Source organism: Sceloporus occidentalis, unplaced genomic scaffold, assembly GCF_023333645.1.
Source record: "Sceloporus occidentalis isolate IW3139 unplaced genomic scaffold, rSceOcc1.0.p SCAF_32, whole genome shotgun sequence".
Classification (NCBI taxonomy): Eukaryota; Metazoa; Chordata; class Lepidosauria; order Squamata; family Phrynosomatidae; genus Sceloporus; species Sceloporus occidentalis.
In genome coordinates, this window is record NW_028317012.1 from 5,571,416 (window position 1) to 5,586,079 (window position 14,664).

Sequence of the window (14,664 nt, forward strand, 5' to 3'; positions counted from 1 at the left end):
AACCCCTAAAGACCTAACATCTGGCTGCAGCGTTTTTTCACAAAAAAAATGCCAGGTGGCGCTATTGGCGTTTTTATGGGCGTTTTTAGCAAAAAAAAAACAAGTGGAAACCTAGCCTTAGATGAGTGTCACAGCCATGTGGTTCTGGGAGAAGTAAGGGGCGGGGCCAGATGTCACAGTGATTACAGGGAGGGACTGGTAATTAGGAACTGCTGCTGTGAGTCACTGAAACGGATTATATAATGAGGGGTAAAACCCTCATTTTATAACAGATGAAAATAGATTCAACTAATCGATAATGAAATTCGTTGGAAATTAGTTGCAGCCCTAATTATCACCTGTTTGGTATAATCGTTTAATCATATTCCTGATTATATGCAAGTGTCTCTAGAAGAAGTGATGCTACTTTGAAGGTGTGATTTGATTTAGATTTTTCTTTCGTTCACTGACTTTGAATTTTGTTAAATGATAAAAATAAACTATTAAAATTTTTAAAGCATTCTTACTAAAACGTTTGCACAGTACTGTACATAAACTAAATATGGAGACGTTCAAAGTAAAATATATACCGTATTGGCTCGGATATAGGCCGCCCCCGTGTATAGGCCGCACCCTAAAAGTTTGGTGCTTTTTTAAAGAAATTTTTTTTTTAATAGACATGCTGCCACTCTCCCCCACCCGAGATATGCTGCCACTGTGTTCCCCCCCGAGATATGCTGCCACTGTCCTCCCCCCAAGATATGCTGCCACTGTCCTCCTCCTCCCCCCGAGATATGCTGCCACTGTCCTCCTCCTCCTCCCCCCGAGATATGCTGCCACTCTGCCCCCCCCCCCAACTTACCAGAGCAGACTCCCGCGTGTCTTGCGGGGCCGGCGGGGGACATCTACGCAATACGCATATACAACTTCAGGTGCCGGGTGCGTATTGCGTAGGTGTCCCCCCGCCGGCCCCGCAAGACACCCGGGAGTCTGCCCTGGTAAATCCTGGGGGCAGAGGTAAAACGCATTGTGCGGACGTTCACCGCTGCCGGTGAACGTCTGCACGATGCAGTTAGACAATCTCCCGTGCCAGTGGGAAGTGCTGGCAGGGGAGGCTGTCTGAGCGTATCAGAGAGTAGGATATGGGTCCCCTGCACCGCTGCGGGGGATCTGTATCCTAACCCTGCTGCCTGCCCGGTGCCCGGAACTGCATGTCTCGGGCGTCGGGCGCTAGACCCCGAATATAGGCCGCACCCCCACTTTAAAGACGGTATATATATATATATATATATATATATATATATATATATATATATATATATATATATATATAAGTGCTGCCAACAGCTCCTCAATGTAGTAGTTCATATACGTACAGCACTGACACTGTTCAAGTGTAGTCCACGCCTTGCAGTGCCTGAGGCATGTGTACCACTCAAACCATGGATGTTATTGCCCTACTTCCCAAATTCTAATGTTGTTTAGGGTTTTATTCATGTTTTCAACAGTAAATGACAATATGTAGAAGATTTTTGAGTGCAGGATGTCCCCTAATGGGTTACTAAAAACAAGAACTATTTAGTGAAGAATGTATTTTTTTCTAAGAAGGTAAATGTCCATGTTCAATTCCCTTGACTGAGCCCTTCTGGTTCACTTTTGACATTTTTCTTTAAAACTATTTTTACTGCTTGGTAATAATTTCATGGCTTGCAGGTCTATTTAACTTGAATACTATCTGTGTTTTAAGATCTAGACAGGTTAATGCCAGTGAAAGAGCTGGGTTTTTGCCCAAACAAACAAACTAATCCCAAGTTGCATTTGCACATCCAAATACAAACACTTTCTAGGACTGCGCCAGTAAAAACATAAGGGGATTGCAAGTTGACTTGCAAATTTCCCCAAACATCATTAAAAAAATAGTCATTGAAAAAACAAAATAGCTATTTCATGCTATAGAGAATGCAATCCATCTTCCAAATGCTTGGGTCTGTTGGTGCTTGGAAGTGTATGTATGTATGTGTGTGTATATATATATATATATATATATATATATATATATATATATATATATATATATATATATATAATATATGTTATACACATTCCAGACAAGCAGTGTCCAATTTTCAATCTGTTGCCATCAAGCATGGATAGATTAGTCTGATATTTGTTTTTTTCTGGTTTTTGACTGGCATCTTTTAATTTTTTCTATTTTGGGTCCATAGTTTTGTGGATCATAGCTGGATTAGCCCTAAAAAATAAAATGATCATCATATTTTCCTCCAGGTTGGCAACCTTTGAGTGCTAAGTGATGGGTTGTGATTTTTTGGCCAGGTGAATTCTCTTAAAACTCTTTAAAATTTAACTTTTTCACAGTATCCTTGGAAATTCTTTATTTTAAATATAATCTACAGCTTTAATGTGTTTAAAAACGTATAACTTTCAGAAACTTGTAACACCTTATTTTTCCTTTTTAGAAAAATTGTTAATTGTATTTATTGTAAAAGGTATACATCACACATTTATCAAAGCTTCACAAATACTGGAAACAACTCTAGTATAACTTATGTGCTGCTTTCTTAGTCATCAGTATATGTGGGTCTAGCCTTATTAATGTAACAATTGAAGTGTTCCTGCTGGGTATGTGATTAATGGAGCAAACAGAGAACTGTTACTGAATGTACCCAATAATTTGTCCTAATTGGATGTGGGACCATGGCCTTGTTAATGGGATTGCTAAATTAATACTTGACCTGAAAGCCCATTGAAAATCACTGGTCAAACCTCTTAAAAGTATTTCTGTTTTCTTTCTTGCTCTTCTGCCTTGTATTTTGAAATCTCCTCTTATCCTTTTTGCTTATATTAATCTTCTTTTTCTTCATTGTCTCTTGTCACTTTTTGTTCTTAGGTGAACTGTATATAGGAGGTCTCCCAAAGAACATGTACGCAGCTCTGCCTAAACTTGTAGCATCTCGAGATGGTTTTCAGGGCTGTCTAGCCTCTGTAGACCTAAATGGTCGCCTCCCGGACCTCCTGACTGATGCTTTGCATCGAGTTGGCCCTGTGCAAAGGGGCTGTGACGGTAAGAATAGTAAACAGACAAGTTAAGTGAGTAGTGTGTGCCATATGATGTCTGTGAGTTACTGGTATGTGTTTAATTGTATATTAATTGTAATTAATGTAATAATAATGTATCTTTCATAGTGATTTTATTGCATAAAGGTTGATAGAATAACAGAAGCAGGCGTACATGCCTCTGATACAGTAGCTCACATTTTTGAAAATGTTATATCTTGTCATGTAATAGCACTGAAGAAATAACACTCTGCTACAATATAAAGTAGTGAGTATACAGTCTGTATATCAGTGTAAATTTACTGTCCCCTCAAATAACTCCACACAGCCATTAATGTCTAAACCTTGGCAACAAAGTGAGTACACCCCCTAAATGGAAATGTCCAAATTTGGCCCAATTAGCCATTTTCCCTTGCCGGTGTCATGTGAATTGTTAGTGTTACAAGGTCTCAGGTGTGAATGGGGAGCAGGTTCATGAACCAGGTAAACAGGTCGGGTAGGAGCCTAGATGCAGGGGATACAAGGGGTTCTGTTTGTACCCCATGACAAACCACAGGCAGAATACGTTGATATGATCTGTATTGCAGATGTTGGCATGATAAACAAGTACACTTGGCTTGGGAGCCCACTGGCAGGGCACCCGGCTTGGGAGCCCACTGGCAGGGCACCCGGCTTGGGAGCCCACTGGCAGGGCACCCGGCTTGGAAGCCCACTGGCAGGGCACTCGGCTTGGTAGCCCACTGGCAGGGCACTCGGCTTGGGAGCCAGGAACAATTCAGGATAAGGTACACAGAAAGCCAATAACGAGTCAGGATCAGGTACAGGGCCAGAGCAAAACAGTCCTATAACTTCAATGCAAAGGCTCTGACTGAAGGGCTGGGCAAGTTTATATAGGCAGTCTCAATTCAGGTAACAAGGTTCAGCTGCTTGTAATTAGGTCTGGGTACTCCAGAGTGAGAAGGGCGACCACTGGTTGTAAAACAATAATTAGTGTATACTCCAGGCTGCGTAGGGTTGAACCTGATAGCAGCTGTGTTAAATTTGGTGTTATCGCTCTCACACTCTCTCATATTGGTCACTGGAAGTTCAACATGGCACTTCATGGCAAAGAACTCTCTGAGGATCTGAAAAAAAGAATTGTTGCTCTACATAAAGATGGCCTAGGCTATAAGAAGATTGCCAAGACCCTGAAAGTGAGCTGCAGCACGGTGCAGTGGAGGCTCCATAGGAGCACATGCACACATGAACCCCCAAGCGCAAAAGGAAAAAAAATAGCAAAATTTATCAAAAATGCATTTTAATCTAATTAAAGATAGCCTGTCTATCTGCCTATGCCTATCGCACGTGCTATAGGAAGAAAGGCCTATTTGGCTCAATCGCTGCCGTGCCTGCTAAAACGCCAGCTGAGCCGCCCATTTGAACCCCGTTCGCACAGCAAAGGCTGCGCGAGTGGGAGAGAAGTTCACAGCCGTCGGCTCCCAGCCAACACACTCACCGCCCAGCCCGGAGTCTCCCCACTGACACGAGCGGGGAGGCGCGGCTAACAACTTTCTGCTTCCCAGTCCCTTCCTCCAGTCACACTGACTATTGCCTCCAGCCCCTTTCCTTATAGCGTCCACACTGCTCAGCAACTCATCTAACAGAAAGTACAAAATTAATATTTGGGCTGCTGAAAGTTAGGAGAGGTGGGGGTTAATTTAGGGGCAGTTGTGGTTGATAGGGTCTTTAGGGTTAATTTAGGGGCAGTTATGGTTGATGGGGTCTATAGGGTTAATTTAGGGAAATGTATTTTAACCTGTACATTACGTCGTAAATGTACATTTCATTTTCCAAATTTATATATTGTGAACCCCCATTGGAATTACCCACCAGCCGCCACTGGCACGGTGGGCAAGACCATACAGCGGTTTCACAGGACAGGTTCCACTCAGAACAGGCCTCGCCATGGTCGACCAAAGAAGTTGAGTGCAAGTGCTCAGCGTCATATCCAGAGCTTCTCTTTGGGAAATAGGCGTATGAGTGCTGCCAGCATTGCTCCAGAGGGGTGGGGGGGTCCAGCCTGTCAGTGCTCTGACCATACGCCGCATACTACATCAAATTGGTCTGCATGGCTGTCATCCCAGAAGGGAGCCCCTTCTAAAGATGATGCACAAGAAAGCCCGCAAACAGTTTGCTGAAGACAAGCAGACTAAGAACATGGATTACTGGAACCATGTCCTGTGGTCCGATGAGACCAAGATAAACTTATTTGGTTCAGATGGTGTCAAGCGTGTGGCGGCAACCAGGTGAGGAGTACAAAGAAAAGTGTGTCTTGCCTACAGTCAAGCATGGTGGTGGGAGTGTCATGGTCTGGGCCTGCATGAGTTCTGCCGGCACTGGGGAGCTACAGTTCATTGAGGGAACCATGAATGCCTACATGTACTGTGACATACTGAAGCACATAGAGGGCTGTTGGACACGTTGCACACATAATAAGGTATATCACATTAGAAGATTTGCAGGAGAAGGCACCATTGATCTTATGGTGTGTATTTGAATTTGGTATACGCACCATGTCCACAGTGTGGATGTGCTTGCATGTTTTACACCTTTCTTGTAGTCAGGGGAAAGTGCCATTTTTTGTGGACTTAAGATTGGGAGGCTGTCTGAAGGAAAGTAGGGGAGGCTGTGGAAAAATTTCTGTCATCGGTGTCTAGTTGCTTGAAGTTCTTTAGATATTTTGCGTAGAGCTTCTACCTGGGGCTGGTAAGTGACCACCAGAGGCACACGGGTTCTGGTATGATGATCTTTGTATTTTAGTAATTTTTTTCTGGGGATGTTGGTGGCTTTCTGTATCTGGTTGTCAATAATCCTGGCATTGTAGCCCTGGTTCATAAAGTCTCCCCGTTTCTGGAGCTGTTTGTCATGATCTGCTTCTACCCTAAACATACAAAAAACTCTATCATATACAGCCAGGCCATAAGATACAACTGCGTCTGTTCTGATACAGCAGATCATGTATCCTCTCCCTTTGGAGACTCAGCTGTAGGGCAGTATTCCAACATGATAACGACCTCAAACACACCTCCAAGACGACCACTGCCTTGCTAAAAAAGCTGAGGGTAAAGGTAATGGACTGGCCAAGCATGTCTCCAGACCTAAACCCTATTGAGCATCTTTGGGGCATCCTCAAACAGAAGGTGGGGGAGCACAAGGTCTCTAACATCCACCAGCTCCGTGATGTCATCACGGAGGAGTGGAAGAGGACTCCAGTGGCAACCTCTGAAGCTCTGGTGAAGTCCATGCCCAAGAGGGTTAAGGCAGTGCTGGAAAATAATGGTGGCCACACAAAATATTGACATTTTGGGCCCAATGTGGACATTTCCGCTTAGGCGTGTACTAACCTTTGCTGCCAAGGTTTTGACATAAATGGGTGTGTGTTGAGTTATTTTGAGGGGCCAGCAAATGTACACTGTTATACAGGCTGTACACTCACTACTTTACATTGTAACAGGGTGTAACTTCTTCAGTGTTATCACATATGTGACGGAACCCTCCATCACTGGGCCCACTAGAGAGGCCTGACTGCCAGCCTCCTCCCTATTGACTATGGGCCCTGACTTTATACAGACTTCTGTGGCTACCCCCAGCACTATATCATCCCATCACTTGCTAAGTGGATTATCTCCGGCAGACAGACAGGATCTGCAACCAGGGAGTGACTGCCATTCTTTTACTTTAATGTTGTATAAGTCAGTCCCCCCCCCCCCACACACACACACACACTTCCACAACTACAAACATTTACCCCGGCCAAACCTTGGAACTGATTTCAGCCAGTAATAGATAGTGGAGGTTGGGACTCCTATTGTATTGTTAATCCCGTTACTGCCCCTGTTGTATCCCAATATCTTGTTTTATGTTAATGTGTGTTTTGCTGGCGATATCCAGCCATGTGTGTGAAAAATAAATCAGTCTTCGTTTTGTTTTATACCCTACACTGAGTCTCGGCTAGTGACTTGGAAACTGGGGAAAGAGTGTGTGTCCCAGGCTAAGGGAGCGCACGTCAGCGGAGGTAGTCGGTTTGACTAGCCAAATCCGTGACAACATATAATAAAACGTTTACAAAAATGTGAGGGGTGTGTCACACCAACCGGTGTAGTACGTACAAGGACTGGCTACCCGGTAGAGATGGCACGGCCAATTTCACGGCCAGTATGTGAGGGGTTAATTCGATTGTATAGGCATGTGGTGCCAAAAGGTCTTTTAAGATAAACTGGTCTTTTGAAGCTGGGACTCCAACCAAGGCCCTCTGCCAGGTGTGAAATTTCACAGGGAGGCGGTGCCTTTAAGTCTGCTAGCTGAGTCATTCACCATATGCCTGTATCCCCTCATAGACCCCGGATTCTTTGATATGCTAAGTGACCACTAGCAGTCAGGAAAACCATTTCATATCCAGGTCATATCCAACCCATATCAATAATAACTCATATATTCATTATCATACCTCCTTGTGTGCATACCTAGAACGCGGAAAGCGCACCCTACAAAAAGAGTACAAACATGGCGGCGCCACTTAACCAGTTTGGAAGGAATTGTGAAGTCTATGATGTTTAGTCATAAGTAGCAAGTGTGACATATCTATGGACTTCACAATTTACAGGAAATTCATAAATTCACGAATTATGGCTGTGGCAAGCACAGGAGGGACGGTAAAATGAAAATAAGTTATTTGGACTGATATGTTTCCACCACACAAGGGGGAGGTCACTTATGGTACACCTTCCCTCCGCTTATACCACCTCTCGCCCGGCTTGGAAACTCGAGATGAACTGGGAAAGAGTATAAAATTAATGAGAGAAGATTGGTCAGTGTGCTTACTAGGGGCCAAGATCTAATTTTGAGTAAGTTGCCATCTTTCCTTGCCGGAGCCCTACGGACAGAAAAACTGTTACTTGACCATTCAGTGAGTAGTTAGGTTTTCTGTAATTTTCTCCTTTTTATTTTTTCTGTTTGGTGTAAATCTGTTTATCATCTTTTTTTGTATGCACTGTGATTTTTTTTGTTCATAATTTGTCTCGTAAAAACTCACGTTACCTGATTAGACCATTTTATTGGTAATTTTAAATCACTTAATTATTGTGTTTAAAATATATTGTGTGGGTTTTTTTAGTCTGATTCGTTTGGGGTACCAAGGCACCCCATTTCTAAATTGTCTTGGTGGTGGCAGCGTTATTTTGATATTTGTTATATCATTATAGTTAATTGCGGGTGGTATTAAGGGTGGATATTTGTATTTTTATCACTATTTTCGGTCTAGGGCAGACAGATAGTGAATTTTAACCCTTTTACCACCAGAACCAAGTCATGCGCACGCTTGGAGTAGAGACAAATTGGTGGCATAGCGGTAGTTAAAAAGATTTTCCATATTTTTTTTGTACCAGATTTCAGTGTTGCTGGATTTGCTAGTTAATCCAGACACTAAAAAGAAATTGTCTCTCAATTTCCAAAGGCTGAACTCACATTGAAGCAATTTCCAATTGTGCTAAAAAATGGAAAAACATCCTTCTTCACTACAAAATAACAATGGGATTTCTCACTGAACACAATAAAACAAATCCACTCCTTGTAGCTAATTATATCTCTGTATCTTCTTCTTTGCCAAAAAATTCATCCAGCCCTTATTTAAAAACATCTATTGAATTTGATAGCACAACACCTGTGGGTAGTGAATTCCACATCTTTATTTTTCTTACGGTAATGAACCCTTTCTGCTTTAAGTGAAAATTCCTTTATTGAAGTCTAAATGGGTGACCTTTTGTCCTTTGCATTGTCCTATTCATTTTACAGAGAGAGTGGCTGGTATTGTCCCTATGTGTATTTGTATAATGATATATCCTCTCTAAGACACCTTTTTTTATAGTGTAAACAAATTTAATTTCTAGTCTTTAGTCATTACTAAACTATTCCATTACACTTATTAACTTTGTAGCCCACCTCAACACTTTTTCATGCTCCATGATGTTATTTTTAAGAACAGGTGGCCAGACCTGCCTATTCAATGTGGGGTCTTACTCTTACACAGAGGCATTGTCATGTTCTACCCAGGCTGCGGAGCTGCATATCTCTGTCTTGCTTCAGTTTCTCTGTCTTGCTTCAATCCATTCCTGGATTTCCTTATGCTCCATTCTGATCTTGCATTCCTTGTGTCTAGTTCTGCTCTTTGCTTCAGCTCTGTTTCCTTTATAAGGTGTGACACGTTATGCAGTCTACAGGATTTCATGTTTGGTTTGTTTAGTACCTTTGTAAGCAGGGTTTAGCGTTAGGACCTACCGTGTCTTGAATCCCAGGTAGAGGGGTGTCCTGTCCTGTTCATGTCGGATCTTGAGTATTCCTTGTCTTGTTCGCTATTGTGCCCTGTATAATGTATATCATTTCTGGTTATGTTTCTTGCTTGGTCCCCTGCACCTTGCTATGTCCCCCTTGCTTGCTATGTTTCTCCTGTACTCTGCTTAACTTCCATACGCTCAGCTTGCAGCATCCTGCACATGATTCCAGTGCTATGTCTCATGCCTGCTCCAGGGTGCCTGCAGGATATCTCCAAGTTCTTGTCACGGCTAGAGGACCAGCAATGCAGGAACTTGGTATCATCTACCGGTTACCGGAGCAGAGCAGGATACAGGTAGCAACAGGCAAAAGAGTAGTCGTTACACGGAGCCAAGGTCAGGAGTAGGCGAGGACAGGATAATCAAAACAAGCCGGGTCAAATGTAGGAGATAGACAGGAATGTTAAAAACAAGCCAAGGTCAAAAGCCAAAATCACAAGCACAGCCAACACGCACAAGGCATTATCACAGGCACTGATCAAGTGCAACAGCCAGGTTTAAATAGACATACTAATTGTATTTCCCGCCCCACATGAAACGGAGGCTTGGTCTCTATAAGAGGCCACATGGTGGCGTGCGTGTATACAGAGCCAGAGACCATGCAGTCTGCATTCAGGAAACCTGCCAGCGGCTACAGGTGTCGAGGGACTTCAGTAGAACGGCAGTTGGGGCGGACAGAAGTTAAGTACCCCGTAGTTACAGTTCTGCGCTGTTCTGTCATCATCCGCTGCTATGTCAGGGCGCTGTTTTGTGGCTGCACAACCCTAGATGCCCACTGGGAGAGTGCTGTTGCCCTGCACCAGGCCCTGTCCAACTCTGCTACTGCACCGTAACTCCTGAACACAATCTTTGGGCACTCTGGGTCTTTACAGTCGTCTGTATGGACTCAGTCCCTGACAGGCATAAATATATTTTCCTCACAAAAGTAATTATCCTATTTAATATATGGGAATGTGTTATTGACCTTTGAAGCAGCTGCCTGACAATGAACCCTGTAAGCCTATGTAAAAGTGCAGTCCAAATAATTTTTCTAAAATGTGGGTCCAGCATCCATTATAACATATAAGCGTATTGTGTACAATTATTCCCAAGTCCTTTTCGTTCAATGATTTCCGTAACATTTTACACACATGGATATCATTATATTATATATCCCTCTTAACTTGTTGCTTGTTGCTTACTTCTGGAAAAAGAAAAATAGCTACTTAAAATAATGAAATTAAAGGTGCAGAATTCGATAACATTTGTGAACCATTTTTTCAGGAATGTAACTAGAAACCACAACTTCACAACTTATCTGTGCCTTATTTGCCCCCCCACATGTAAACACACTTACACAAATTAGACAGACTCATACTCGCTAAAACCAACGTACATATTCATTATAACACACACTTCATCTCACTCACTTACACATGCATGCTCACACACAAACACCTACACATACATGCTTACACACACAATTACACATCCCTGCTCACACACTATTATTATTATTATTATTATCTTTTATTTATATAGCGCCAACAATTTACGCAGCGCTTAATACAATACATAAGTTCAAGGGATATGACAAGACGAGAATTGACAGACTAAGACAAACCGATACATTAGGTGGAGAGAGCCCTGCTCGCAAGCTTACAATCTAGAGGGAAATGGGTGACAAACATAAGGCACAGAGAAAGGGTGAGAGGTAGTGCGGGGGGTATCAGTGATGGGTGAGAGGTAGTGTGGGGGGTATAAGGCACAGAGAAAGGGTGAGAGGTAGTGCGGGGTTATCAGTGACGGGTGAGAGGTAGTGTGGTGGTTGTCTCAATGACAAGGAAGTTCTAGCAGCTAAGGTGGAACGCTTCTCTGAAAAAGTGGGTTTTGGGATTTTTGTTGACTGTTGGGAGGGAGGGTGAAAGCTGAAAATTCAGTAGAAGTAGATTCCAGAGATATGGGGCAGCTTGAGTGAAATCTTGTAGACGGGAAAAGGAAGAGGTGATAAGTGAGGAGGAGAGCCTTTGTTAGGAAACAGTTAAGGACTGGAGGGAGTTTATACATACATGATTACCCACCCATTTTGACACACAAAATTACACATCCATGCTGACACAAACAATTACACATCCATGCTGACACATCCCTCCAGCAGCTTTAACTCCGGCTGCTCGCGTGCACTGTGCGGGCAGCCTCTGTCTCCCAGTGCCGGCTCAAAATAGTTTAGAAAGGGCCCTTCCGACCTGGATTGGTGCGGTTCAGGTTGGAGTGGCCCTTTGTTAACTATTTTTTACCAGTATTGGGAGTCGCAAGGTCGCACAGCTGCAACTTGTAGTCATGCCAGTGTATTTATTAATACTCTCAACCCAGAGCAAGAAAATAATAATTTGGGCATTTAAAGACACGCTTTGGATTAGTTTTGTTTCTGTTAAATAAACCGTTTGGAAATTCACTGGTGACAATTTACATGTAAAGTCGTGAAGAATAACCCTCAACTGACATACATTTGCCTGAAGGAGAGTTGAGTGTATGCCAGTTGATGCAAGTTAAAAAAAGAAAGACGTCATGGATAGTTACCAACATTTGGTAAAACTGGCAAAAAGGGTAGAAAAAACCCTCTGTCATGAAGGGATTGATATTTGCACCTAGTTGTCTGAAATCACTCTTAACCCCTTAAGGTCCATGGTTATATTACAATGTATTCCCAAAAGAACCAGAGCAAATTATATAATGTTTCTGTCACATAACTGGGTCCATACAGACGACTGTAATGACCCAGAGCGCCCAAAGATGGAGTTCAGGAGTCCAGGATGCAGTAGCGGAGTGGGACAGGGCCTGCTGCAGTGCGACTGCACTCACCCGGGTGATGAGCACCTAGGGTTGTGCAGCCCTATACCAACGCCCTGACATAGCAGCGGATGTTGTCCAGAACAATACAAAGTGATATCCTGCAGGCACCCTGGAGCCGGCATGAGACATAGCACTAGACTCATGTGCAGGATGCTGCAGGCTGGGAGTATGGAAGCTAAGCAGAGTAACAGCAGAACATAGCAAGCAAGGGGGACAGAACGAGCAAGGGACAGGGAGACCAAGCAATAAACATAACCAGACAATACAAACGTGGTACAGGACACAACAAAGGACATGGAACAAGGCAGGGAACACAGGGGATGGAATAAGGAGCCAAGATCCTCAGACACTTCTCCTTTAAGCAAGGATAGGAAATCTTAACGGGGACATGGGGAGAGGAGAGAGATCCTCAGATGATTCAGGGAAAAGAGGGCAAAGGTACATAAGAGACAGACAAACATGAATACAGGACTAGCCTAGGACTATGTGATAACAATTGGAGATTCCGTCACATCATATGGCCATAGTATGCTTAGCCCACCACTACGCCAAAGTACTCCAATATTCGGTGGGTCCTAGCACTAAACCCTCCCTACTGAATAACTAAAGCTGAAACCTAAACACAGAACCAAGAAGGACATACCTTTAGACTGCATAACAAATGGGTGGGGCTGAAGCAAAGAACTAGAATCAAGGAATCAGAAGCACAGAACAGAGCACAAGGAAATCCAGGAACAGATTGTAGCAAAAAAGGGAAAACCAGCCGCAGCCTGGATAGGGCATGACAGTTTCTTTCAGGACAAGTAGGGCTTTCTTTTAAAATATTTTTTTTCTTTAAACCATCATTTATGATCATAGTACAAAAATAATAACAAGACATAAGAAGATAATAAAAACACAATTTTCATGGTTTAACCTATGAAAAGCCAGTGCAAATGAAAAAAAATATTACATTTATCCAGATTTTTGGGAACACCTCCTATGGCTGGTATTTTCATCTATTTTGGTATTTATAAGCCCTAAATATGAATGGTGTGCATCACTATTTCCAAAGTAAATTTTTTTAAATGTGATATGCTGGGAGTTGGGCCCCAATAGTGGCTATAAAATGCAAACGTGTTGAAAAAGCATATATATTTTTTTTTAAGTTGCAATCCCGAACTGTTTTACTAGGGACATTTAAACACTTTTTATTTTAACATTCTGAGTCTCGGATGACAGGAAGCACAATCTGAAGCATGTACCAAGTCGGGGTACAGTTCGCCCCGTCACAAGCACCTTTTCACATTTCTTGCACGTATCAGGATGAATATCAGGATTTATTTTTTTCATGTACACAAAGTTCCTTTCCTGGGATTTAGGACAATTTTTTTTTTTTAAATGGTGTCTCTCCTTCCCAGTTTTGAGGGCTAATGTGTTTTAAGCATCTCAGAACCAACTGGCGTGCAAATAACAAGTTAGTGAATAGATTTAGAGATTACATTAGGGGTTACGGGAATAAAAAAAATAATTATATTTTACAGGAATAGCATAGCCAGGTAGAGCTGGGGTCCTGTTAGTGGATCGTGAAAATTTTTGGTACGGTAGTGTATAGTGTTAGCCATATGGTTGATCATCACTGGCTATTGGTGATTGAGACCTAAAGGGTCAATAATCATTTATCATATAGCATTTTATAAGGTTATATATATATATATATATATATATATATATATATATATATATATATACACACAGTATTTTACAAAAGAGAGTACACCCATCTTTTTGTACATTTTTATTATATCTTCTCATGTGACAACACCGAAGAAATGACACTCTGCTATAATGTAAAGTAGTGAGTGTGCAGCCTGTATAACAGAGTAACTTTGCTGTCCCCTCAAAATAACTCAACACACAGCCATTAATGACCTTGGCAACAAAAGTAAGTACACCCTTGGGGAGGGGAAATGGCTAATTGGGCCCAATTTGGACATTTCCACTTAGGGGTGTACTTACTTTTGTTGCCAATGTCATTAATGGCTGTGTGTTGAGTTATTTTGAGGAGACAGCAAATTTACACTGTTGTACAGGCTGTACACTCACTACTTTACATTGTAGCAGAGCATTTCTGCAGTGTTGTCACAGGAAAAGATATAATAAAATATTTACAAAAATGTGAGGGGTGTACACACTGAAAGAGAGGGGGTAGTTCATGTCTTGCTATACAACAAAGACACAGAGATAACTGGGATGAATATAGAATGTAATACTGTCCTAGTGACAAACAGTTGCAAACACCTATATGGCAATATACAATTCTCCCTTTAACACTAAGCTTGTTATGGACCTTAGTCATGTTCATTCACAATAGACTTCTGTCAAGGGGCGCTTAAAACCACGATCACGAATAGCTCATATACCGATGTAAAAA

General features: G+C 42.3%; 1 protein-coding gene across 2 annotated transcripts in view; it reads left to right on the top strand.

Moving 5' to 3' along the window:
* Positions 1-14,664, top strand: part of LOC149298590 (neurexin-2-like) — a 229,574-nt gene that overhangs the window by 92,365 nt on the left and 122,545 nt on the right. For both annotated transcript variants that reach the window (XM_089487401.1, XM_089487402.1), the window contains one exon: positions 2,888-3,061. In XM_089487401.1, the coding sequence (XP_089343527.1) occupies positions 2,888-3,061 (174 nt within the window). The remainder of the gene's footprint in view (positions 1-2,887; positions 3,062-14,664) is intronic.